General features: G+C 40.9%; 4 protein-coding genes across 10 annotated transcripts; 2 read left to right on the top strand and 2 right to left on the bottom strand.

Moving 5' to 3' along the window:
* Nucleotides 1-345: 345 nt before the first annotated feature.
* sfrp2l (secreted frizzled-related protein 2 like) lies at nt 346-3,268 on the bottom strand. The gene is made up of 3 exons (XM_041046624.1): nt 2,681-3,268; nt 1,885-1,965; nt 346-1,661 (listed from the first exon to the last, which is right to left on the bottom strand). Exons 1-3 carry the CDS (start codon nt 3,204-3,206, stop codon nt 1,240-1,242), a joined length of 1,029 nt encoding a protein of 342 aa, XP_040902558.1. The 5' UTR covers nt 3,207-3,268; the 3' UTR covers nt 346-1,239.
* Nucleotides 3,269-4,697: 1,429 nt separating this feature from the next.
* On the top strand, nt 4,698-9,716 carry lamtor1 (late endosomal/lysosomal adaptor, MAPK and MTOR activator 1). The gene is made up of 5 exons (XM_041046445.1): nt 4,698-4,930; nt 6,212-6,357; nt 6,484-6,561; nt 7,232-7,355; nt 7,705-9,716. The coding sequence occupies exons 1-5, from the start codon at nt 4,889-4,891 to the stop codon at nt 7,795-7,797; spliced, it is 483 nt and encodes a 160-aa protein (XP_040902379.1). The 5' UTR covers nt 4,698-4,888; the 3' UTR covers nt 7,798-9,716.
* A 128-nt stretch (nt 9,717-9,844) lies between these two features.
* On the bottom strand, nt 9,845-12,683 carry lrrc51 (leucine rich repeat containing 51). Of its 5 annotated transcripts, XM_041046442.1 has the most exons (7): nt 12,475-12,683; nt 12,234-12,285; nt 12,113-12,140; nt 11,915-11,993; nt 11,294-11,499; nt 10,942-11,090; nt 9,845-10,311 (listed from the first exon to the last, which is right to left on the bottom strand). In XM_041046442.1, exons 4-7 carry the CDS (start codon nt 11,964-11,966, stop codon nt 10,176-10,178), a joined length of 543 nt encoding a protein of 180 aa, XP_040902376.1. In that variant the 5' UTR covers nt 11,967-11,993; nt 12,113-12,140; nt 12,234-12,285; nt 12,475-12,683; the 3' UTR covers nt 9,845-10,175. The 5 variants fall into 5 exon arrangements, with proteins under 5 accessions (XP_040902376.1, XP_040902375.1, XP_040902377.1 ...); XM_041046441.1 differs by lacking the exon at nt 12,113-12,140 and having other exon boundaries at nt 12,234-12,683; XM_041046443.1 differs by lacking the exons at nt 12,113-12,140; nt 12,234-12,285 and having other exon boundaries at nt 12,286-12,683.
* A 206-nt stretch (nt 12,684-12,889) lies between these two features.
* numa1 (nuclear mitotic apparatus protein 1) lies at nt 12,890-26,651 on the top strand. Of its 3 annotated transcripts, none has more exons than XM_041047013.1 (24): nt 12,890-12,993; nt 13,108-13,180; nt 13,306-13,391; nt 13,526-13,599; nt 13,914-14,002; nt 14,083-14,157; nt 14,312-14,405; nt 14,593-14,752; nt 15,314-15,453; nt 15,700-15,811; nt 16,255-16,372; nt 16,639-16,779; nt 17,057-17,170; nt 17,331-21,248; nt 21,409-21,618; nt 21,737-21,921; nt 22,066-22,203; nt 22,713-22,818; nt 23,224-23,413; nt 24,076-24,212; nt 24,444-24,737; nt 24,852-24,953; nt 25,045-25,362; nt 26,209-26,651. In XM_041047013.1, the coding sequence occupies exons 2-24, from the start codon at nt 13,142-13,144 to the stop codon at nt 26,230-26,232; spliced, it is 6,864 nt and encodes a 2,287-aa protein (XP_040902947.1). In that variant the 5' UTR covers nt 12,890-12,993; nt 13,108-13,141; the 3' UTR covers nt 26,233-26,651. The 3 variants fall into 3 exon arrangements, with proteins under 3 accessions (XP_040902947.1, XP_040902946.1, XP_040902945.1); XM_041047012.1 differs by lacking the exon at nt 26,209-26,651 and adding an exon at nt 25,886-26,189 and having other exon boundaries at nt 21,409-21,612; XM_041047011.1 differs by lacking the exon at nt 26,209-26,651 and adding an exon at nt 25,886-26,189.
* The last annotated feature ends 101 nt before the right edge of the window (nt 26,652-26,752 follow it).

Raw genomic sequence — 26,752 nt, 5'->3', positions numbered from 1 at the left:
CAGTATATGTAATTTTTGAAAAGATACATGGTTATATTCTTGTCCTGATATTTGGAAATGGACCCACACTGAAAAGGCACAGAGACAGTGAGACAGAGAGGCAGCGTGAAACAGACATTTGATATATCAAGTTAACATCAACAGGTGTGTGTGTGTGTGTGTGTGTGTGTGTGGCTGCATGGAGTCCAATTTCTTCTCCTGAGTCATGATGGAAAGATCAAGAAAAACTACAAACACACAAAAAGGCTAATTTGTGGAATATTATAAAATGTAACTCAATGCGATATATATTTTAATCAAAACAAATAAATTAAAATCAATAAAACCCAAAAAGAGACACCAAACCCAAATCTAAATGATTTATTGTTCACATCACATCACATTTCCTGTCCTCACTTTCATTTCAGTGCTTCTCTTTTGACATGACTGGAGATGACAACATCTAAGTATGTGATACTCACTCCCTTGTCTTTCCACGTAAGTGTTTTCACCCATCAAACTACTGAGACATGAGCTGTTCTGAAACAAAATTACAAAATAAGACTCAAGGGAAAAATTGAATGTTTAATAAGTATAAAAGTATTACGAAGTGGTGATAGGATAGGTAGCACAGTATAAGAAAATATTTTATCATTACAGGAATAACAATTACACTGCTTCAACTCGATTATGTAACAATAGAAAACATGATTAGATTAGTCTCTTACCAAAACCTTTTTGTCTCTTCTATTTACACAAATGTACACAAAAAAATAAAAAACCACAAATATTGCCACATCTAAAATTATATAAACCTTTTTGTGCCATATGTTTGTTAGTTTGGTATAAAAAAAAATATGCTCAATTTTACCTGAGGGAACACAAACATGATGAATAATGGTGATCATGATTTAATGATAAATTTGGTAAAAGCTCAATATTATACAAAATAATCTAAACTTACTACTGATGATTTGATTGGTTATTGATTGTGTGGCATTCAGGAACAGTTCATCAAGACAGTAGCCAGTATGTAGATTTACAGATGTCTGTTAACTGACCTTTAAACACTGGCTCATTTACATAGAATCTAAAAAGCTACACTCAGGTGATTTATTCAGTGTTATGTGTGAACTGTTCCTTTCCTGATCTGTTCCTTATTCACTCTTTGGTAACTGCTCTGGATTTTGTGTACATTACTGTTAAAAGTGTTGCTATTAGCAGCACACAGTTGTCCTGCAGTGGTTGCTAACTCCCTGTCTACAGCTCTGGACAGGGCTGTTTGAGGACACCTCTGATAAACTTCTTCAACTCTTTATCCCCTCTGGCCCACCTCACCAGCCGAGTCAGCACCAGCCTTCCCTCTTCAGCCTGAGCTAAGGCCAGGTACCATCCACCCTGGGCCCCATTCCCGTCCTTCCCTCCTTTAGCTTGTCTCTTATCCATCTGTCCTCCATCCCCCTCTAATCCACTGTCTTCGTTTGTGTCTGCAGAGTCTAAGCCAGGACAAGTACAGGTGCCTCCTTCTTGCAACCACAAAGCACTGTGGGCCATTGCGCCTCCGATCCCTTCTGCCCTCTCTGCACCTCCCCCTGCCCACCTCAGGATGCGGCTGCGGGCCATAGGCACCAGCTGACGGTCCCCTCCCACCGTCGACACACTGCCCAGACGCATCTTAAATGCTGGCGAGAGAGACAGAGAGAATACGATTTAACAGGTGTCATTTCAGACACATTGTAAAACAACCTCTCTAACTCTGTGATTAGATCATCTGTTCTGTTCTGTGACAATCAAGTTAAAAAAAGGGACTGGAGTAAGAAGTTTATGCTGTGTTCTGTTTCATTATCAGAGGAAAATAGGATGTAATTTGTAGCGTCTACATCATCTACATCAGTTTGTTCTCACCATATGGACTGTGGCAAAAGTTTTCCTGAATGTCAGTCTCTCCTTCAGCAGCCAGACTACAGGCATCACAGATAACACTCCCTGGGGGATGGAACAGAAAGGAGATTAGATGACTGTGAGTGTCTGCAGTGGGGATCTAAAAAGAAAAAAAAATCACAAAGGTGGCATAGAACTGCTGCTTTTTAGCAGAAACTGCAGAATTAATGCATGCAAAACAACTTGAAGATAAAATAAGATCATATGAAATAAAACTTTGATTTCCAGAATGGAAATTCATCTGTTACAGCAGCACAAGAAACAGGACAAAGTATATATCTAAGCTGCAGCATGAGTGTAACTATTAAAATAAAAATTACTTGGTGGTGATAATGTTGATGTTGATGATTGAAAAGAAAGTATAGCTGACCCTTTACCTGCAGGCACTTTACTCAGTGTGATGAGTGAAAATTAAATCAGAGCCTCAACAACTGGTTGATTAATGGATTAGCTGAGTTGCCACAAGATTATTTGACAGCTATTTTGACAACTGATTAATCATTTAAACCATTTTTTTATATATAAGAAAATGCCAAACTTTTACTAGTTCTTACTTTTTGCAATTCCAAGACATCACCTTGGGTTTTTAAGAAACTATGATGAATATTTTTCACTATTTTTAAAAATATAATTCTTTGACTTTTTATATACAACATTAACAATAAAGAAAGCAAACCTTAAATTAATCGACAATGCAGCCCTGAATTAAATTAACAGATGTTTTTTTAAAAGGGTAAAACCTGCAGGTCCATCCACTGACCTTTCAGCGCCTCCTCGTGCTTCACCTCCTCCGCCGTCCGCCCCTCCTGCTCTCCGGTTGCCGGGATACAGAGTTCGGTCCCTCGCGGAAACCGGGTACAGTTAAACATCTCGGGCCAGGGGAACCCGAACGCGCTCATCACGGGTACGCAGCCGTCCCGCACGGCCTCGCACAGACTCCTGCAGGGACTGACCGGCCCGCTGAGCTCCGACAGACACACCGGAGCGAAAAGCGAGCACAGGAACTTCTTGGTGTCCCGGTGGCAGAGCTTGGAGATGAGCGGCAGCCAGGCCGCCGACTGCTGCTGGGCCTCCCTCAGCGAATCATGGCCGAGCAAGTTGGGGATCCGCATGAGCCTGTAGCCGATCCCGTGGCACAGAGACAGGGTGCTCGGGATAGGTTTACACACCGAGCGCACCGAGGAGCTGAACACGAGCGAAGGCGGCCCGAGCTGATCTGGAGCCACCGTGTCAGAGGCATGAGAGGCTCCAAACAGCACAACAAAGCCGAGCAGAAAACCAGTCATTGTTTTTGTTCCAAGTGAAGTCTGCAAAACTGCTGCACTTCTGCCTGGACTTGACCGGCCTGTAGGTGTAAACAAAGAGGTGTGGGGGAAACGGGGGGTAAATTAGAGGGCAGGCGCCTCCCAGTCATCATCCCACCCCATCAGACTGGTGTCTGCCTCCACATTTAACTGCGTCAGCTGGGCCATACTGTTTGTTTGTTTGTTTCTTCAGTTTGTCATTGGTGTTGTAAACTGGAAACTTTGTGGTAGATACATGTAAGCCAGAGCACTTCGTGTTTATTTACTTCATATTAAATATAAATGAAATGAATGTGTGCATTAATTGCACATCTTCGTTAATTCTGTTTGTATAATCTGGAGGAAATGAACATGGCACAACATGACATAAAACAAAAAAGTCTTTGCAAGCAGTAATTTATTTATTTAATTTATCAGGCCCACTTTATTTAATTTTATACAGTATTGACATCCATTTCAGAAGTCAGAAAATCGATTGTAGTTTGAAGTAATTATGAGGATTTGTTTGTAAAAGCAGTGAGAAAATAGGATTTGGTTTGTCACAAACTGTCAGTATTGTGAAATTACTGGAAATAAGCTGTAACTGTAGCAGTGTGTTAGAGAAGCAGTGTATGTGTGGTAGTCTGTCATCATACTGAGCCAGAGGGTGTCAGAGACCCTTTCATCTTTTTCCAGAGAGACTGCCACATGTGCACCAACAAGCCTCGTCCTGTTCCATTCTCCTGATGCTGTCTATTTGATTTTACTTAGTATTAGCTTTTATGAATTTAGACAGCTGGCGCTTGATTGAGTATTTGCAGTGTTTGCATTTCTCTAAATTTACTACCCATTCAGAGGGAGAAGAGATAAAAACAATGCTTGGGCAGGTGGTATTGGCAGTTTAGTTGAGCACAGTGCAGGACATTAATACTGCACATCACATGTAGCTTTACTTTGAAGAGTAAGTGATGTATTTTATGATTATTTCTTATTTTTATTTGTCTGCCTCTGTCCTCGTGTTGAGGACTGATTGATCTTAAAAGAGGCAAAAATTATAAATATAAGTCTTAGATAAGAAACTGAATGCTGGCTGATGAAAATGTGTTGCGCTTTCCAGTATTGGGTCTTCAGCACCTTTGAGACAGGTATGGAGTGGAAGTGAAACACTATGCGCCATAAATCCTTAGGCAGTTATTATATGTATTTTTACAATAACCTCCTCTACCATATCCTGTACATGTTGTATCATAACAGTGGTAAAAAAAAAATTAAAAATAACCTGGAGACAACAGACATATTTAAAATTAAATACAAAACAATTATTAACACTAACAGACACTAAAAATTGCGTAACTTAACCAAAGTACAGCTGAAAGTCTCTCCACAGTCCTCAGGCACCGGGACAAAGCTCAGGTTTGAAATTTCCTCCCCCGTCACGTGACGAAGGCCACGGCAGCTTCTCAAATACCGGACGTGGTCGCTGTGTTGTTGCACCAGAGCTGCTGTCATGTGATAGCTCGTCCGGGGAGCTGCTGGTGACAGTGGCTTCACACCTTTGGATGAGGCTGAAACAAAGCCGCGCAGGAACGAAGTTTTATGTTTGTTGGAGAGGATAAAACACGGCTCGTTTCTGACAGGACAACAGGGAAGCTGGGGTTGTGTAGCTTCGGCCCTCGGACGCTGCCATGGGTTGCTGTTACAGCAGCGAGAACGAGACTACAGAGCAGGTAGCCGTTAGCCGCTAGGTGGCTAAAAAAGTCCCGATAAATACAGCATAGGTTATTTAAAGAGCACGATTTGTGATATCATTTTATTCATCGAGGATGTTTCACACGTAAGAAAAATAATTTTAGGAATTGTGCAGGGTTTACCAAGTGGCTGTTGTTTTGGTGGTTAAAGCGATATGACACCTGAAGAAGCAGCTTTAGCTAACTAGCCGGAGCCTTCGGGTAAGGCCTGGTACAAAGCAGCTTGAGAAGTTGGCACCTAGATAAACAGTGATCATAAATAAGAAAAGCTTTAAAGATCTGCATCTTAGAAGAAATCTGTACCTATGGCAACTCGTTTGCAGCCACTTTTACGATCAGCCGGACAGCATAATTAATGGCTTAGTTAGTAAAACTCTTTCTGAAACCAAAGTGTTTTGAAGAAATCTGAAAAGTACCGAGTTACTACTAAATTACTAAATATTCATTTGAGACATTATGAGGCACACCGAAAACAGAAGTGACTGATATTATGGGCACTACTTTTTTATGTGCTCTGTGTCATATGACTCAAGGCTCCTCGCTGTTTTTAGTTTACGGAAACAAATCAGCTTTTTCCTCATGCAGAATAGTTTCCTCTTAGCTCAGCTTATGTTAATGTTAGCAAAAGGAGCACGGTAGAAATAAATACTTAGTGTTAAACCCATATAATGCATTTTAGTCTGAAAATGTTTGTTCTTTCGTTTTCGTTTTAGTGATTAAGTTAAATGCCAGCAAACCTGGACTTTTAACTTAAGTCCAGGTTTACTGGCATTAGTGAAAGATTAGTTTTAGCTGTTGTCAGCTGTCAGCTGGCTTGGTGATTGAGTAAGTTCATTCATGACACCCTGTATTTTTTTCTGTGAGTAACAAAACTGAGCTTAGAACTGCTTGTGACCATATGTGGTGCCATGCTTGTTGGGTTGTTGAAAATGAATTGGCATTCTTGCTGAGATGATATCTCATGCCCTTGTCACAACATCTAATTGTTGTATTGTAACATAATGCTTTCATTTTTGTGTCCAGAGGAAAATCCCTCTTAATGCATCACACAATATTCAATTGATTAATTTAGCAGTCTCAGCTATTATGATTTTATAATGGTTAATGTCATGTTGACTTAATATTGAACAGGTATGGCACATTCCTTGGCACTCCTGACTACTATATTGAATTTCTGCACAACTGTAACATCATTCGTTAAAATGTTATGAGCTGAAACCGTCCTCATCATTCAGTTATGCTCTGATTCACCTGCTCTAGGACCCTGACGAACGTAAACCGCTGATCCCCCACCCGAACCCCATCAGTAAGCCCTCAAATGGGACCGACTGGATCAATAACACACCCCCTTCAGCGCGGACAGATGAACAGGCCCTCCTTACATCCATACTCCATAAGACAGCACAGTAAGACGCTCTTTGGTGCAACCATAGACAAGCCAGATTCAGCATGTGTCTCCTGGTGATTTAAAAAAGATAAAGCAATAAATTGTCTGGTCCTTTATAAACCTGCCATTGTTTCCTATCTGTTAGGAATATCATTGACGTCTCAGCAGCTGACTCTGTCATGATGGAGCAGCATGAATACATGGACAAAGCTCGGCAATACAGGTATGCATTGCAGTTTGCGCTGATGTTTTCTGTGTGTGGATATGGGAGGGGTGTGGTAAGAGTTTCCTTTTAAAATGAGATGAATGTTAATGTGTTGCTCTCATTAGCAGATGGTTATCATTCACAAGATAAGTCATGGTTCCAGATCAGTTAGAGCCATATCTTTCTCAGACTTTCTCAGATTACAAGATGTTGAATTTAACACTGTGCTATAGCTGCATTATGAGGGTTTGTTTTTTTGGTTCTGTCTCATTAAATTAGAGATTGTGGAAAAGTAAGTCATTTGAACTTCATGTACTTGCTGTGGGAGGGAAGAATGCAGTTGTAAATTGTGTTTGAAATTTCCACAACAGCCCAGTGGCTCAAGAAGCTGGCGAGGGAAGTGATTTAATGAAGGAATTGCAACAGCATAGACCTTTCCCCTCAAGTGTTCACTTAAACCTCAGACCCAGTGACACCTAGTGGCAGTTGGATGATTTCTACCGTGCGGCAGCTGTGTTTATGCTAAAATACAGATGTAGATTAAACGGCAAGTTCTCAGGGCATGACAGTCCGCTTTAAGAGAAGAGGTGATGTGTTCTAGACGAACTGTGCTTTAAACACAAACTCTGAACTGCAGCTTAGGTAATGATATGTCAACAGCCTCCAGTAAGCTTCTGTTTTGTTTCAGTACAAAGCTGGCTGTGCTGAGCAACAGTCTGCCCCAGAAGAAAGCCCTTGCTCTCCCCTCCCTCACCAGCCAGCCCCACCAAGTGCTTGCGAGTGACCTGGTGCCATACTCAGATGTTCAGCAGGTAATCATACACTAGCACACATGGAATTTATGTTGGCATGTGTTTCCAGTGCCCACATTGCTTCTTGCCTCGTGTTATTTTCTTGTTGGCTACATTAATCATTGCGGAGGTACTTTTCTGGAAACAGTATGCAATGTTTGGAGCTGTGTGGCATTTCAGTGTGTGGGGGTGTGACTAAATGTGTGACTTAAAATAGTTCTTCGAGATATCTAAAGCTTTTCTGTTGTTACTATTTTTGTTTACCTAATATTCTGTTGGTCTCTTGGGCTAATAGTTTTTCTCTTTGAAACTGGGAGTTTGAGTCAGTTTGCACAGTCCATGTGAACTCTGTCTTCCTTTTTCTTTGCAGGTGTCCAAGATAGCAGCTTATGCTTACAGTGCAATTTCTCAAATCAAAGTGGATGCTAAGGAAGAACTGGTGGTCCAGTTTGCCATTCCCTGATTCTGCAACTCTGGCCTGCATATTGTTCCTCCCATCCCGCTCTCTCTGTGTCACTCCTGCATCCTCACTCTCCAGCCCACCTTTTATTAAAGCATCTTGGTCCTTGTGCTTCTTAGCTATGCCTCTAACTGCTGCAAAGACAGAGACCATGTAGGATTGCACTCTGCGGCTGTCCATTAGTCTACTTAATTCTGGGGTCAGTGACAAATTGTCATCATGGGCAATGGAAGATGTTCTACTGTAGATGAGCCACTGGGGTGTGATCTTATATATACAACAAGGCCTCCTCTGTATGTAGTGCGTGGATCAGAGGCTTTGTCAGAACCAGCTGTGGAAAAATCATCGTTCATCCTTCTCGATGATCTAATTTTTTAAAATGGTTGTTTCAGTGTCTTTATTTTGTTAGTTTCCATAGCCTTGTACTTAAGGCAAGAAAGGCTTGCTCTTCACCCCAGACTGTTATCCAGAGGCATGGAAGAACGTTCAATGAATTCACCTGGGACAGAGCTGTAGGGTTTTTGGCACAAGGCATTGGCTGTTTATGTATATACCTATATACAATCTCCACTGGAGCAAGAGAAATGATTCATCTATGTAGCAAGGAATAATGGGAATATCACAGTAATGGAAATTACCATAGGTCTAAGTACAATAGTTGAACATTTTATCTGGATCAAAACACTTGCAATGTGGCTTAAAGTTTACAGTTCTTGTGTTTAACTCTGTTTTGTCAACCTGGGATGAAACTGCCCATTCCTCAGTGTTTCTCCTTGCACAGCAAGAAATATGTAAAAATCAGAGCCAAAAAAAGGGGGGAAAATGTTTTCTGTTGAGTAGTCATTATAATTTAGAGGGCTGTAATACTATAGTCCTAATGTATGCTGTCATGATCTGGATATCAAACATCCCACAGTAATCTGGTGTCACTGCATCATCATGAAACAGTAAACTAATACGACTTTAGTAAATTTCATTGAAGTTTCACTGTAATAATGTTTAAAAAGTGACAGTGAAACAGGTTGGATTGGTAATTTGTTGTCCAGTGTGCAATCTGTTATTCTTGTTGAGTGACCTATCTGTGGCTGGTGTCCTGTGGTGAATGAGGATGCAAACAGAAGCAGGGTGGGAGCTGGGTGGGCCAACTGATGTCACAGGTGGCGGGAACGGACGGAGCTTTCTTGGGGCACAAGTTCTCAAGTTTACAGACAGTAATTTGTCCTCTGCGGTTTTCTAGCACTAAAATAATGAGCTGGCTGATTCTTTAAATCAAATCCCAGACCTTCACTTATTTAATAGCAGTGGAGACATATGGAGATGAAGGGGGTGGGAGTGTGGATGGTGCAGGGACAGACATTGTGTATTCATGCCTTCTTTGTACAGAATTTTCTGATTTGAATATAAAACCAGATGATGGATTGTATGAAGTTCCTCTTTTTGGAGAGAGTTCATTGTTCAGGATTGGCTAAGGTCTTGTGGTGGTAACATACGTTTTTATGAAACATAAGAACACTTCTAAGGCCTGCAAAGCTTTGCGCTGCAGATTGTAATATGATTGAGTTGTTCATATTAATCAGAAACTAACCATTGTAGCAGTGTGTGTGGGGGGGTGGCGTTAACAATCTATGTACCACAACAGATAAAATGATCCGAAACCTTTTGTGATTATTTATTTGTGTTTTAAATATGTATTTGCTCTTCGGTGGAGAGCACGCGACTGTATGCGTGGGCAGGGAGCACGGTGAGCCGCTCTTGAGTCTCTAAAGGGATGATCTGCAAGGCTGTGATTATTTCAACCACGCAATTGATTTGAGCTTCTTGCAAGGGTTTCTTGGCATTTTTTTTTTTTTTTTTTGGTTCAGTTTCATTTGTTACTCAAATGTGTAATACTACCTGAAATATGTTTGTAATATCTTAGGCTAGTACCAAAAAGTTTTAAGAGTTTGGTTTTTGTTTTGTTTTGTTGTATTTTTTCTGAGTTTAATTAATTCATTAAAGACTTTCAACATAAGTACTTGTATCTTAATAATTAAATATTTACATCCACGTGTTGCTATCTGGGAAGCAGTTGGTGCAGTACAGTCATTAACACTCAATAACAGTCAATAACAAGATAATCCAAAACAATATTCAAATATTCCACAACCTACAATCATGTCCACGACAATATTATACTTATATATATAATAATAAACTGCTTATTTCAGCAGATTAAAAAAAATCCCCAAACATTAAAAACAATGCTGATAGGACCAGATATACACTGACAAACATACAGTTCACAGTATTTCAGAGTTTGTTTTTTCAGCAGTGGGTGTGGAGCACCGGACATTTGGGTGAAACTGTGATTTCAACACACCACGATGGACACGAGCCAGCAGTCAGCAGAGACTGTCCTTGCTGCTTCGGCTGCGGTTGTTGCTGCGATGCCAAATCTTTGCCATGACTCGCTCCTGCCGTGTCACAGCACTGAAGTCCATTGTCTTTAACCGTGGCAGAGCAGAAATCACACGATTCCTTAACAGAGAAAGAAACACACATTTATACATGTGCACAACATAGTGCAATTGAATATTGCAGAGGTTTCTACATATGTAAAGTATGCGCTAAGTTGGCTTTATCTCCACTTTAGTGGTACTACATGTTTACTATATTACTTTAACTGAAATAAAATTTAATCAAGAAGTTGCATTGATTAATGAGAAATCAGTTCATTGGAAATGGTTTTAACCAGCGCCCCCTCTTGCTGTGTGTGGTTATAAGCAGTGTTGCTATGCAGACTAGGATGTGTAATATGAGCTTTAACTGCCTTTAAGCACCTGTTACAATGTTATGCACCTACATGCTTGCCAAGCACACGTCTTACAAAGACACACACACACACACACTCACAATGTAACTGCACTCTTATTGCCCAAGAGTAGTCCTTCACTCTACACCTCTCAAGTGTACGACCATATGAGGCAGCTGTGGGTTGTTGCTGGGTGCTATGGTTGCTGTGTTCAATAATGTTATGTTCTTATAAAGAATAATAAACTGGCTGTTAAGTAAAAGTATCTCACATCCAAACATATTATAGCTACGAGGGATGAGTGTGATGTGTGTTTGGGGTAAATTTGTTCAAAAAAGTTCAAATAAAGTCTCCACCTGTAAGCTTTGTTTGCTTCTATGACATTTCCATGTAGAGTGATGGTGTGCAGATGTGGCAGAACTCCCAGTCTGTCCACCTCTGATAGAATAAAAATGCTGTTACCGTGGAGATACAACACACGCAGCTCACGCAACTCGCACAAAACCTGAAACACAAATACACATATTTAACCCATATTGAACATGTACATTCAGTTAATCTGACAAGAGGCACTAGTGCATTAATAAAAGCGGATGTGAGCAATGACTGTATACAGATATCTGTTTAAAACATACAGCACCTCTACAATCACTGCCACAGTAAAAGCAGGAAGAAAACATAAAACCAAAGCATACTGAGAAAGCTCACAGGTGCTATATGTGTGATTTTGTTGAATGAAAGGTCCAGCCAGGCGAGCTGTAATGGCTCAGCCATGAAGTGGCAAACTGTTTTCTGGAGGTCATGAAGGTCAGCGATGTTGTTGTTATTGAGACGCAGGGAGTGGCTTTCGTACTTCATCTCTGAATTTTTCTTTAAGGGCCGCAGGCCACTTCTGGGTTCCTCTATCCATGCATCTGAGACCACACATAAAATAAATAAAGTAAATATTAAGTACTGGCTAGATAATTTGTTTGATCTTAAGGAAGATTTTATTTATGGTGCACTCTGTTTCAAGGGCAATTTATTGATCAGTTTAGACCTTGCATTGCACTCATTAAGCATCCAACCAACTTAGCATACAGAAATATGAGGGATGAGTTGTTTGGTTAAACTATACATTAGTTCAGTAGATGAAAGTACATCAATATACTGAAAAATTCTTTCTGAGGTATAATTGAGCACATTGCAATGGCTGTAATGTGCAGCCATTATAGCAAAGGTAAGCTGTCATAATGTTATAGTGATAATACAGGAAATAAACAATAATGTAAAGTAGCACAAGGACAGATTGAAAACTCTTAGAGGAATATGAAAGAGATAGTGTCCTACCTGCCAAACTGCTGATGTGTTTAAAAGATAAATCCACTGGAGCTCCAAACATAGTTACACCTGTTCAAGATTCACTCACCTGTTGAAGGACAGCTATTGATCATCAAACACCAATAAGTCAATAAAATTGCTTCACCATAAAATGTATTTAGCCTGTGTATTAATGTTTTACACAGGCAATGAGCCATAAAATTATACCTCTAGTCAGCTATAGATCCAAGCAAGCCTGTGAAAAACAACCAGTTCAACCCAAGGTTTAGTTGTTGATTATTCATATTCATATTAGTAGTAATTCACATCACAAATATCATACACTCACCCACAAGTAATAGCAAAAATCCTAGAAAACCCGTGTCGATTTAGCCAGTTACCTGTAGAGAAAACAATCCGTTTCCAAGGAAACGAACAGGTGCGTTATGGGATTTGTAGTTAGGCTAGAATACGATTAAACTGCGTTTATCCGCAGGATTTCAGTACAGTAAGGACATATGGTGAGTAAAATTACTCGCCATGGTAAACACAGGCAAACAGTTATAACCTAATTAAAATAAATTGTATACGTGTGTGTGTGTGTATGCGCCGGAATTGATCCAGGTTGGCGGAGTCAGCCTCCAGCAATGTTATTAAAACTCGTTTGACCCGCTGAGACTTGACTATCAAGACTAACGCTGACCCCGACATAAGACAAAACCTTTTCTGTATGCAGTCTACAGACGACACAAAGAAAACTTTGTTGAGGAACTACTGCGCAGAGAGGGCGCATCTTGAAACTTTTTACGGCCCCTCCCTCCTTTCTCGTCTCCAGAGCGACCCCCCCCCCCCCCCCCCCCCGGCCCTGCGTCAGTAACGTGCGCAGTGTTCAGTTGACTCCCGGCCAATGAATTTCGCCTATTTTCTGCTGCGTCAATACGTGAGAACGGATTGGCTGGTTCAATCTCAACAGCCCTTTTTGAATTTTTAGTCGTGTCTCAGGTTCTGTTTATTTCACAGCTGTAGCTTAATGTAATCTGACGGAGTGGCCGCACACCTCTCTTCCGAGAACGAAAAAATATACAGAAAAGTGGCCAAAGTCTTTTAAGGTGAGTAACTATGGAGGAAATATGTTGTCGCTGTTGAGCGCCGCAAAATTAACCTGAGCTAATGTCTTAGCTTAGCTGTAAACGCTTATTTAGTCTTTACTATTTCTCTTCCAGGTTGAAATCCCTTTGAGATAAAGGGTCAGCCAAGATGACGATTAACTTGGGTGTTAAAGCTCTTCTCGGCTGGGTAAGCTGATAGTAACACCAGTTATATAGTGCAAAAAGGTTGATTCCAGCAATGGTAATTAACGTTAGATATTAGCAGTTGTATCGAATCGACTTTTCAGACTCCTCTTTTTGTTTTTTTTACAGGTCAACAGCATAAAACTGTCCGACCGAGAAATGACTATTGACGATTTACAAGATGGCACGGTCTTACTGAAAGTTGTTTATATGCTGTAAGTAGGAGCGGTGTGTTGAAATGCTTGGTCTGTGTAAACAAGGGAAGATTTACACAGACAGTGGGTTTTTTATAGTGTAAAGATGACCTGTCCTCCTATTTTACTATTGTTTTGCCGTTGTGTCATCTCAGGAAAAAGGAACTCAACATCTGTTTCAGTCATTCCATTGAGGATCGATTCAAGCTCATTGCAGACTTTTTGGAAAGTAAGTGTCTTTGGCTTTTTTAAAAAATATTTTAAGCTGTTGCATGTTTTGGTTCAGATGTTAGTCTAGGTTGTAAAATCTCCAGTGCCAAGGATGGGAAATGGGAAACCATCCATTTTAGCATTTTACCACCCCACATCACTATTGGGTGTGGTTTGAATTGTGCCCTATTGCACCTGTAATTGTGCCAGATATCAAGATCTAAAGAACACACCCTTTTTGTGTCAGTTGCTTTTTAAGTGTTGTAGGCACATGGATGTTCAATATTTCTGTCCTTTGCGAATGAACCTATCTCTGTCTGTGTTGTTTATTAGGGGATTGCAGATTTAGTTCAGCAAAAGGCACTTCCCCTTCTTGGGACAACATAAGAGACGGCAGCAACCTAACTGTAGAAATTGCAAAGGTACAAGACACAGAATAAATAAATGTAAAAACAAACATAGACAAAGACCTGTTCTGACTCACGGTTTATGATCTCACCAGGTGCTTTTGTTGCTTGTATACCATGACATGATGAATGACCGCTGCACTCTGAGCATGTTGGAATGTGATGTGGAGGTAAGCAGAGTGTTGTTTTTCTGATTTGCTTTTATCTGTCTTGTGTCAACCACTAAGATACATCACATTTTATTCAACATGTTTTGTAATGTAATGTGATACCATTTAGTTCTGTCCAAATTTATATATATATATTCCCACTCTTGTCTATTAGCGTGAGATAGCAAACCTGACTGGTTCCTTTGTGATGGAGAGCGAGGGCTATGTTTATCTGAGCAATGGACTTGATGCCTATTTGGCAAGGAGGCGTAAGTAACACATTTGTTAAATCTTACATTTCTTCATGATGGTATATTAAGAGGCATTAGTTTCACTCACACACACACACACACACACACACACACACAATGCTGCTTTATAGCACAAGCTTTCTGGTTTAAATTTTAACTTGCAAGCTGTAAAATTTGTTAAATCCTATCTCTCCATGAATTTAAGATTTGCCTGTCTCCCGGGAAATATTTGAGCGATCAGCAACCACCTCTACCTCCAATGTGTCGACACTGTCCTCGCTCTCAGATGACGAGTCCCCCGTCTTCCACCGCACACAGAAAATCACATTTGTGGACATGCAGACTGTGGCTTCTTCCTCAGTCAGGTATCAGTGTGGCTTTGAATTTATCCAACTCAGTGCTTATCATATTTGTTATCATCAGTGTTAATCCAGACTACGGTTTCTTGAAATAATATTTAATGAACATTCATAATCCAACATAAAGATCCAGTCTCTGAGTTTTATTTTCCTATGCCATAATGGGATACTAACAAATTATATCGGTGTGGTGTGGTTTGGGATAATTAGTTATTTTTCCGCTTAATTAGCTGTTTGTCTCCACTGAAGGACCTTTAGCCCGAAAGAATAATAAGTGAAAGCAGCTTTGTTTTGTATTCTTGGTGATGAAAGCCTATATTTGGGCTTTATATGAACATAGCAGCAAGCAGTTTAATTTACCACACCTTGCTAAACGTTCAGTAATTAAGTTATTTGTTTTCACACCATAACAAAATGATTAACTTTGTGGGGTTGCAGATCATCAGAACATTAAAACTCTGTCTACTCCACATGCCATATATAAATCACTCCTTATCCAAAGTCCATGGGATATTAACATTTTGATCATAATTATTTACTTTGGCTGATCTGCTTTTATTTCCACAGCAAGTCTCCTCTGCAGGATATTATGAACACACCTAAATTTCAGATGAGGAAGATGCAACGACAGATGATCAAGGAGAGAGACTACAGAGATGGACTGGAGAGGGAGCTGGCCAGCAAGCTTGCGCTCATTGCACAGAGAGGTACAACATTTAAGTATTTATATATGATTATAAATTTGTCTTTTTGGAGTAGGTCAGACTTTTTGTGCTTTCATTGCCTTTGATTCCTTTACGTCTGATGCTTAACAAACTTGCTGTTTTGTCAAAGTGTTACTGAGGGTTCACTGTACTTAACTAGATGTGTTCTGCATAATGATATTGTCTGGCTTTTCATTTGTGTTTTGGCTCTTATCATCAGATTAAACTCTGCTCTCTTATTTTCTTCAGAGTCTCACATTAACCAGTTGCAGTATCGCCTGGATAAGCTGAAAGAAGAGCAAGGTGATCAGGAGCAGGTTATCAGGGAACAAATAAATGATCTTGAAACCAAGAACAATGGGTAAGTACCCTGGACACCCAGGTTTTTCTTTTTTTTTTTTTTAAACTGTAAGTAAACCCTATTTATTAATCCATAACAATAGTGACACCTTTTTACGACAGAGATATTTGTTCAACTTGAGTTAGTGGAAAGTATTACCTTCTACAGGTTGTGACACTTCCCAAGATTGATGAGTTTGTCAGCTATAAGCTACAAAATGTTATTTTGTTCAGGCTACAGAAATATTTTGGCCATATATGAATGGGAATTAAAGGTATACATTTTATTGCAGCTTTATGCTATTATATAGCACATCTCATGCATCAATAAAATCTCTAACAATGTCTCACTTTTTGTATGAACAAGAAAATATTTATTACATACCTAAACATGTCCAAAACATTAAGAGTTTGGTGGAAAAGTGACTTATGAAACCGCTTTCCTTTTTTTTTTATTTGTCTTAGTTTACAAATGCGTCTTAATGAGATGTTAAAGCAAAATAGAGACCTCAAGAGTACTTCCTCACTTATGGAGCGTAAAGTGGATGAGCTGACAGAAGAAAATGGTGTTCTCTCTTCCCAGGTAATGACACTTGCTAAGTTTCTTTTTTGTTAAATGCAGTCTTGCTGTGAATGAATCTTTGTCATTAGCAGTCTCACATTCCTCATATCCTTGAAAACATCAGCATGAGCAAACGTATCCTGAAACTGAAATGTAAATATGCTGGCGGTGCCAATTCTCAGAGGGTTTGTAGCAACACTTTCACGTTGCACAGTCAGGTGTCAATGTTGAGGCTGAAACTTCCACTGAATAAGTACTGTAAAGGCTTTCTTTTAATGTTTTCCCAGGTGAGGGCAGTGTGTTCACAGCTGAGCATCTTTGAGGCAGAAGTTGGCAGGCTGACAGAAACCCAAGCATCAGCTCAGGAGGAGTGGCAAAGCAAAACTAGCCACCTACAGTCAGAGCTCACCCAAGCTACTGCTCAAAAGGTAACGTATATCCTTACAACAGAAGATGTTTAGTAACTGTTTTTAAGTGTTTATACATCAATCATATGTTATCACTTGTACACTATGAACAAAAACACTATGAAATAGTTACTTGTCATGTAATACCGTCTCAGGACTCTTTCTTCCTGCACTCATTCATGTGCAGGGGAATCATCATTCCTTTAATCGTTCCACTGGTCTGACAGGTTGATGTTAGTTTGACTTTTGAGGATAAAAGGATTTTTGATGTATTATGTTATACTCCTTTGTTTCTCAGGAGCTCCTGACTGAACAAATTCAGATCCTCCAGGGGAAGATTTCCTGTTTGGAAGATGAAATAAGCAAGGCCACTATGGAAGAAGTTGGAGAGAATATGGGGCCTGTTATGGAGGTATAGCACGTACCTCTGTTGTTGTTACTGTGTTATCAGACTGAATTCAGAAATGTTAGTTTGATAATCAAATATATAGCCCCCATGTTCTATTTTTAAAAAAAATCTATTTTGGATTAGAGGTTTCTAATTGTCTTCTTTTCTTTTCTTTTCTTACCAGAGAGAAATGCTGGAGACTGAGATCAGCAGTCTGAAGAATGAGCTGGAGAACACATTTTGCTCCCTGAAAAAGGCTGAGGTGGAGATTCAGGCTAAAACACATCAGCTGGCAGAGTACCAACAAGAAATTACTCAGCAGAAAGAGCTCCTGAAGCAACAGAAATCCCAAACTGAAGAACTGATTCAAACTAAGGATGAAATGTTGGACAAGCTGCAAAAGGAGATCACAGAGCAGAGGGCAGTCCTTCAACAAGAGATCCAGGATCTCAAGCTTCAGCTTGAGCAAGTTGAGCAGCAGAAAACGGAGCAGATGACCAGACTACAAGCACATATTTCTGCTTGTGTACAAGAAGTTGAAAAACTGAAAGAAATTAAGAAAGAGAAGGAAGACCTTCTCATCCAGACTGAAGAAAGCGTGAAAGATCTTGAGACAAAGTTATCTGCTATCAGTTCTCTCTTGGTTGATAAAGACCAACAAATTAACAGTCTCAAAGAAGAAGTAGATGTTCTTTCAAATGAAACCAAAAAAGTCAAAGATGAAATTCAAGCCAAAGAGGAAACGCTTGCCAAATTAGTTCTGGAGAAGTCAAATGAGCAAGAAATTCTTCAAGATAAAATCGAGACTTTAACAGTCCAGGTGGGAGAACTTAACTCGTCTCTCAAACAGGCTGAGCAGGAAATTCAACATAAGCAAGAACTACTGGCGAAAACCCAACAAGAGAATATCCAAGAAAGAGAGCTACTCCAACAGCAGCTTTTAACCTGTGCAGAGGAGATTCAGAAGCTAAATGCAGAGATACAGGTCAGAAATGATCAGCTGGTTGTGTTAAAGAATGACAGCTCTCAGCAGTCTGAATTGCTAGAGCAAGAGATTAAAGGTCTGAAAGGCCAAGTAGAAAGTCTTAATGACTCTCTTAGAAAGGCTGAGGAACAAGTTCAGACCCAGCTAGTTTTACTTAGCACCCAGGAGCAGGAGAGTGCTCATCAGAAGGAGCTTCTGCAGCAACAACTGTCTTCTTCTGAAGACATGGTAAGGAGCATGAAGGAGGAGATCCAAGCTAAGGAGGAACAGATCAACACGTTGAAAAGTCAAAGTTCAGAACAGTCAGAACTACTACATCAAGAGATTGGAGATTTAAAGAAACAAGTGGAGCATCTTAGTTCCTCACTGAGGTCTGCTGAGGAGACTTTGCAATCCAAGGAAAATCTGTTTGCCAAACAGCAATTACAGAACACCCAGCACATGGAGACACTGCAGGCAGAGATGGTAGCGTCTCAAGAGGAGGTGAAAAGACTAAATGCAGAGATTCATGCCAAGGAGGAACAGTTGGCTCAGCTGAAGACTGAGACTTCTACACACTCTGAGTTACTACAGCAGGAGATTGAAGGTCTGAATCAACAAATAAAAAGCATGAGCAACTCACTTGAGGTCGCCAAAGATCAGGTTCAAGCTAAAGAAGATTTGATGGCCAAGCAGGAGCAGGAAAGCACCTTGCAGATTGAGGCTCTTAGAAAGCACCGCGTAGACCTTGAGGAGGAGGTAAATCAGCTGAGGGAGGACATCCAAACCAAAGAGGCTGAGGTGAACATGTTAAAGGTCGAAAGCTGCAAGGAGTCAGAAGTGCTACAGAGTGAGATCCAGACTCTGAAGGATCAAGTGGAAAGTTTGAGTGAGTCGCTGAAATCTTCAACAGAGCAGGTTCAGGCTAAAGAAAACCTGCTGGCTCAAAAGGAATTGGAGATTTCTCAGGAAAAAGATAAATTTCAAAACATGATGACAACCTCTGAAGAGGAGATGCAAAGGCTTAGGGACGAGGTCCAAGCTAAAGAGGAACAACTGGGAGCACTAAAAGAAGAGGGCTTCATACATTCTGACAAGCTACAGCAAGAGATTGGGTGTCTAAAAAACCAACTAGATACTATGGCTGACTGTCTCATTAAGGCTGAGGAGAAAGTTCAGACCCAACAAGTTTTGCTTGACACCCAAGAGCAGGAGAGTGCTCATCAGAAGGAGCTTCTGCAGCAAGAACTGTCTGCTTCTGAAGATAGGATACGGAGCATGAAGGAGGGGATCCAAGCTAAGGAGGAACAGATCAACATGTTGAAAAATCAAAGTTCAGAACAGTCAGAGCTACTACATCAAGAGATTGGAGATTTAAAGAGACAGGTGGAGCATCTTAGTTCCTCACTGAGGTCTGCTGAGGAGACTTTGCAATCCAAGGAAAATCTGTTTGCCAAACAGCAATTACAGGACACACAGCACATGGAGACACTGCAGGCAGAGATGGTAGCGTCTCAAGATGAGGTGAAAAGACTAAATGCAGAGATTCATGCCAAGGAGGAACAGTTGGCTCAGCTGAAGACTGAGACTTCTACACACTCTGAGTTACTACAGCAGGAGATTGAAGGTCTGAATCAACAAATAAAAAACATGAGCAACGCACTTGAGGTCGCCAAAGATCAGGTTCAAGCTAAAGAAGATTTGATGGCCAAGCAGGAGCAGGAAAGCACTTTGCAGATTGAGGCTCTTAGAAAGCACCGTGCACACCTTGAGGAGGAGGTAAATCAGCTGAGGGAGGACATCCAAACCAAAGAGGCTGAGATGAACATGTTAAAGGTCGAAAGCTGCAAGGAGTCAGAAGTGCTACAAAGTGAGATCCAAACTCTGAAGGATCAAGTGGAAAGTTTGAGTGAGTTGCTGAAGACTGCAACAGAGCAGGTTCAGGCTAAAGAAAACCTGCTGGCTCAAAAGGAATTGGAGATTTCTCAGGAAAAAGATAAATTTGAAAACATGATGACAACCTCTGAGGAGCAGATGAGAGGGCTACGGGAGGAGATCAAGGCTAAAGAGGAACAGATGATGCTGTTGAAGACTAACAGCTCAGATCAGTCGGATTTACTAAATCTAGAGATCCAAAGTTTGAAGCAACAAGTGGAGACTCTTGGTTCCTCACTGAGGAACGCTGAGGAAGATCTGCAATGCAAGGAAGATCTGTTTGCTCAACAACAGCAAGAAAATAATCAGCAGAGGGAAGCACTCCAAAGTCTACGGGAGAAAGTTCAACAAGTTGAGATTCTGCAGGAAAAGATCTACTCACGTGAAGAAGAGATTCAAAAGCTAAAAGAATCTCAGAGTGAGAAAGAAAGCCTCCTCCTCAAGGCTGAAGAGAAGCTGCAGATCCTCCAGACAGAGTTGTCTGCCGTCAACACACTCATAGCTGATAAAGACCAAGGTCTCAACACTCTCAGAGAGGAGGTCGCTGCCCAAGCTAACTTGGTACAAAAAGCAAAAGTGGAAGCTGAAGCCAATGAGAGAATTTTGGCTGAGATAAAGGAGGAGAGCTCCAAACAGACAGATGCTCTTAAACATGAGATCCAGGATCTGAAAGGGGAAGTGAAGAACATTTCTGTGAAACTTCTGGCTAAGGAGCAGATGTTAGTTCAAACTCAACAGGAGTCCGCTGAGCAGACAGACCTCCTCCAGCAGCAGCTCATCTCAGTGAATGCAAACCTGAACCAACTCAAAGAGACACATGCTGCCGACCTCAGATTGAAAGACACGGTACAGGAGTTGCAGGTTGCCACTCTCAAAGAGAACGAGGCTCTTGTTCAGGAAAAAGAAGTACTCGTGGCCAGGATACATCAGGCGGAAAAAGATCAGACAGCTCTGGAGAAACAACTTGAAGCCATGGCCTTTGAGAAGGAGAGACTTGCTCAAGCCAAGAAGGCCATAGAGAAAGAGAACACGGCTTCCCGTAAACTGGAATCTGCACTGGAGCACGAGCTGGAAGTACTGAAAATGGAGAAGGAGAAACTCCTGCAAGAGAAAGGAAAAGCTGAAGAAACTGACATGCAAAAAAGAGACCTGCAGGAGCAGCTCTCGGTGAAATCAGAGGCCGCAGAACACTACAAGGCACAGGTTGGTGTGATCACAAACAGTCCCCACAAAACACAACACAGTGCAGCTTCACTACTTGTATCTCTGTACATTTCAAATTGTTTTATGTTTGGTGTCAAATGAGTCGTTTGGACTGAGATATTAACACAAAGATAACTGTTTAATTATCACAATGCCACAGATGGAGAAAGCGGTGAGTCATTACAATAGCAAGAAGCTGCTTCTCCAGGAAAGCCAACAGGAGGTGGCTGAACTCAAGAATTCCTTAGAGGTTAAAGAGAGTGAAGTAAAGACTCTCGCCATGGAGAATAAGCTACTTCATCGAGATTTGGAGAAGGCCCAAACCAAGGAGAAAGAACTTTTGAACACGGTGGCCAGTTTGAAGGTACAGGTTGGTATTATGTTTTGAAGTATGAGATTACGGTAAGAAAAATAAAGGATATTTGTTGAGTTCAAGGATTTCTGCACACATTTAACCCTGATCTCTCTCTGCGTTTGCTCACCTTTAGCTGTCCTTTGCTGACCATAACCTGCGAGTACAGAATAAGATTCATGGTAGAGAAGGAAGTGCAACTGAGGCGTGTTACTCGGATGTTCCCAACACACGCTTAAGTATTCAAAGTAAGGTGAAGAGGACCATGAGCTCTGACAGCCTGGACCAGAGCTCTCTGGAAGACTCTCTGAACAACACAAGGTAATGTTCCTCTCAGATAAGATATCCAATATCGGTTTCATGCGTATTTTGAAGGTCCGCCAGCTCTCTAAAGTGCTGCTCTGTGGCTTAAAACCGCATTTGGGATTGAGATTTTGCACAACACTGTGTTTCTTACCTGTGCAGGAAACTTTCAGCACCTGATGAATCAAGCACACCACTTGTTCGCAGTTCAGAGCGTTTGGCAGCCAAACGACGGGGTCTACAGGCTGAGTCACTGGAAACACTCTACTTCACACCTATAAACACCAGACAGATTAACAGGTATTTCAGAACAGTGGTGACAATTGTGGTATTCCACATAATAGTGGGTGTAGGGGTGAAGAATTGTAGATGTCTTTGAAGTTTTTTTCAACCTTCTGTGCCCCACATTACATTGTCAGTATGTCCTCACATACATTTAGAAAAATCAGCTGCTTTTCTTGTTGTATTCCTGTGAGATTTTTCTGATTTGTGGTGAATCAAGATGTCAAAGTCAGTCCAGTCAGTTTTTATACTTAATGTGGAAGCCTTCTGTCATCTAGCATAAACACATGTATGATTGCTGGAAGTTAAAATGATGGAACTCCTATGATGTAATTTAAAATATCTAAAATAAACGGCTATAAGAATATATATATCTATAAGAAATGGCTCCTATCGAGCTCATTATTGGATAGTATTTAAAAATAAAGTTTAGTGTTCCCTAAATAAACAATGTAATACTTATAATGTAAGCATTACATGTACTGCTTTTCCTGCATACTCTGATATCCTACTTCTTCGTCACCCAGGACCAGCACAGAGAACAAAATGGAGCTGGATTCAGCCCGAAAAAATCCAAGTTCGTCTGTCAAACGACGCAGGACCACTCAGGTTATCAACATCACCATGACCAAGGTGGCGGAAACTCACCTGCACTCTGCGTATTTTGCATGTTCACAATAGTACACACAGTTGAAGACTTTGAACAATCACTGTACCTTTTTAAATTATTATTGGTAATAATTTTTGGTTTGTGTCTCACTCTTTCTCAAATGTTGTTTACTGAAGTCTTTGTGCAGTTTGAAGGTTTCAGCTGTACATACATTTTGGGCTCTGTGACTAATTTCTTCATTTGTTTTAAAAAATACTTTAACTAAGACATTGTTGGCCTAGTTTTTAACCACCAAACTAAGAGGATTTTCAACTATGGAGTGTAAAAATGCAAAGCCCAAATGTTTTAGGTCGTCCTTTCAAATTGTCCCCACACTCTCACTGCAGTGTCATGGTAGCCATAAATCATTGTCGGTCTCTGATCTGCAGAAAACCCCAGGCTGCAGTGAAGGTGATGAGACCTTCTACAGTCTGGCCTCAGCTCGCTCCCACCCAAACCTCTCCAATGCTCATTCTGCACGACCCGTGTCCATGGAGCTGTTTAACACGCCTGCCAGAACGAACAGCGACCAACTCAGCGGTTTTCCAGGGTACAGACGGAGCACAATCCACTCACAGAGTAAGTAGAGACCTGCCTGACTCACAGGAGGTGAAAGTGAAAGATGTTAAATTGAGCTGAAGCTGGGAAAAAAAGTGAAACAGCATGCACAGCTGCGACCTGCAAGGGAAAACAAAGTTCAACTGTGTGTGACATGGAGTTAATTAACCTGCCCACTATTTTCCTAACCAATAATCATTTAGTCTATAAAACATCAAAACACAGTGAAAAGAGCCATCACATTGTCCCAGAGTGGAAGGCAATGTCAATAAATGTCTTTTTTTGTCCAGAACTCGACAATTTTCAGTTTACTTCAATGTATAAGACCAAGACAAGAAGATAATTCTCGGTTTTGGCCTAAAAATGACTTAAACCATTAATTGCCTCTCAAAATATTATTATTTGCTTGGGCTAATTGCTGATTAATTTTCCTTCTATCAGTTAATGGACTGATCTTTGCAGTTCACAGTCTGTTGCTCTCTGTGACAGTAGAGGAAGCTGTACAAGTGTGGGTTTAAAAGTAGTTTGCACTTCAGCAGTGGAGCTGCAAACTCAAACGAGTGGCTCTGCTCTGCATTGCGCTGCCCTCCGTTGCCACTGCTGTACTTTTACAGATAGACAGGCATAGAGTCAACTCCCAAGAGTTACACACCCAGTCTTTTTCTACATCTGTGTGTCTTCAGCCACTAGTACATTCTGTGTGGGGGCAGAGAATGAGCCAGACGTTGGACCTGAGGATTGGATGAGGATTGCTGAGCTCCAGCACAGGAACAAGGCCTGCCTTCCTCATCTAAAGAGCAGTTACCCTGTGGAGTCTGAGGTGAGGAGAGGGTGGGGGGGCACACAGAACACACCAGGCATACAATCGCACATACAGTCAAAATAGTGATGAATGTGGAAATATAATGCTCAGGGGATTGTTGTGGCACATGTACACATAAAACAGCGCCAAACTGTAGTTTTAGCAGTTGACTTCTCAGTTGGGGAAGTGGTTGCTGAAATATTCTTTTCCCATGAGTTTTATGAAATCCCTCTCTGTCTGTTCCTGTAGACTGGCCACAGCGGCGCATTCATTTTCACAGACGAAGACGTCCGTACAGGTGACCCATCTGACACCATCCGTCGGGCGTCCACGATGCCCGGCCAGCTGCAAGACTCTCTAGTCTCCCATCGGCAGTCCCTCATGGTGGGACAGTTAGGTGCCGCAGCCGGTACTCGTTCTCATCGTCTGTCCCTGATGCCGGGCCAGCTGCCGTCAAAGACGGTCAGCTCCTCTCAGCTGAGAAGCCCGAAAGGCACAAAGCGGTCTTCATCTACACTGTCCATCTATCAGACATCGCCTGAGGTTGGTTTGCATTAGTATGAACAAAAATATTTGTTACATCTTGTGTTACATAATATGTAATTTCTATTACATAAAATGTAATGTAATGCAATAAACTTTTTCTCAATCTGACAGAAAAAGGTGAAGGCCAGCTGCTTCCCCCGTCCCCTCACTCCCAAAAACAAGAATTTGAACAGTGGATCCAGCAGCTCTCAGTTTCTCTCGATCCCCAGTCCAGTGAGTGTGACATATGCGCACACACACACACACACACACACACACGTTTGGCTTGCTTCTCCAACAGTTTGACTTGTAATTGTTCTTTCAGGCTGAGCGGAGGCAGTCTATGGCTTTCACTATTGACAACACCCCTAAAAACAACAACTACCTGAAGAAAGGGTTGAACAAACTCCGCAGTTCCACCAGGAAATCCCCTGGCAAAAGTTCGAAGAAGTCGCCTGCTCAGACAACTGCCCGCAAGTGTCAGGAAAACGTGTCGTCAGTAAATTCTCGCGCTGGAGTAGGACGAACAAGCCGAGCTGGCAGCTTTAAGTCACCCCAAGTGACAACTAAAGGACAGAGGAAGTCTCCACAAACCACCAGCAGAGCCGCAAAGTCTCCTGGACTAACGGCTAGTGCTCGCAAGGTAAACACACAGAGACAAATCCATCCATGCAAGCATGATACTTGTTATGTAGGGGCAAGGGTAGGAACTGCTTAAAGGGAGTGCAGGTGGAATATAAGGCAGCAGATATGACGAACAATGTCTATCAGCTGACAATCAAACAGCAGCAGGTTGTGGAGATCCTGTGATCAACTTTAATTTGATCCTTTCATAGATATCAGATGTCAGGCAGAGACAGTACGTGAACTTTTTCATGTAGATTCAGATGCGACGAAATTCGCGTTCAGTGTTTCTCACTAAAACTCTGTCGATCCTTGAGGCCAAACAAACAAACGTGTTGTTTAAATATCAGCGTTCTTTTTAGGTGTGCCAAAAGCCATCATCAGTGGGTTGTAGCTACATTTGTGCTTTTTTTGTGTAATGACCAACTTTTTCATAAACTAGGAACTTTGTTTATATTACTACTGGGAAAGTGGAAGAATTTTCCTCGAATGTGTTTAGTCATTACATCTCAGTAACTCTTGAATTTGAACACTGTTTTCAGAAGCCCGTGTCTGTAAATGGAGAAAACCTTGCTGGAAGTATTAAAAGGTTGATAAAAAAAGAATTTTAATTTAATTTATGGGGATTTGGTTCTTATAACAGTGTTTCACTAAAGGCTGGTTGTTGGTTCTCACTTCATGGCATAACTCACGGTGTGTTTCTTTTATTTATCGACTTAAGGGATGTTCATATATTTATCTCATGACAAACACTAACAGAAAACACATAATTTCAGCTTTTACTAAACATCATGTTTGTGTTGTATTGAAATGTTTCTCTTTGAGCTTTGGCTTAATCAGAATTTTTTTCTTTTGTATCCCACAGATGATGAGGAGGATGAAGGTGTGAGGACTGGTTTCCAAATTGGATTTATGATCTACGGTTCTACTTGATCATACTTTTTTTTTTTCCTCACCAACACAATTTTATTTTTGTTGTCCTTCCGGATTTTCTTTTTACAATCTTGTCTTAATCTGCCTTTAATTTTTCTCTGTATTATATTTACATGTTTGTCAATAAAAACCTTTAAATGACACATTGTGGAAATGCCTGAAGATTTCTGCCTTATAATGGTAAAAGTTGACAGGAACAAATGCAGCAGCACAAGTTTCCTCATGCTTTAACTGCACCTGCTGAGCTGTTTCTGCACAATGGATCTGACCTCAAAAAGGTTTTCATGATACCACAAAGTAGCTAACGCTGCAGAAGACATAACTTTCTCCTACCATATGAAGTTTGGATGCCCTTTCCAGTTCTAAAAAGCAATAATCGAGGAATTGTACAGTTGTACTGCATAGTGTTTTATTTCATAAACACGTACAAATTAAATGACACTGTAAAAGCATATGTTTTTGTGTTTTTGATTTGT

Source organism: Toxotes jaculatrix, chromosome 9, assembly GCF_017976425.1.
Source record: "Toxotes jaculatrix isolate fToxJac2 chromosome 9, fToxJac2.pri, whole genome shotgun sequence".
In the NCBI taxonomy this organism is placed as follows: Eukaryota; Metazoa; Chordata; class Actinopteri; family Toxotidae; genus Toxotes; species Toxotes jaculatrix.
Note: the sequence above shows the minus strand (reverse complement) of the source record. Positions and strands in the feature narration are given on the sequence as shown.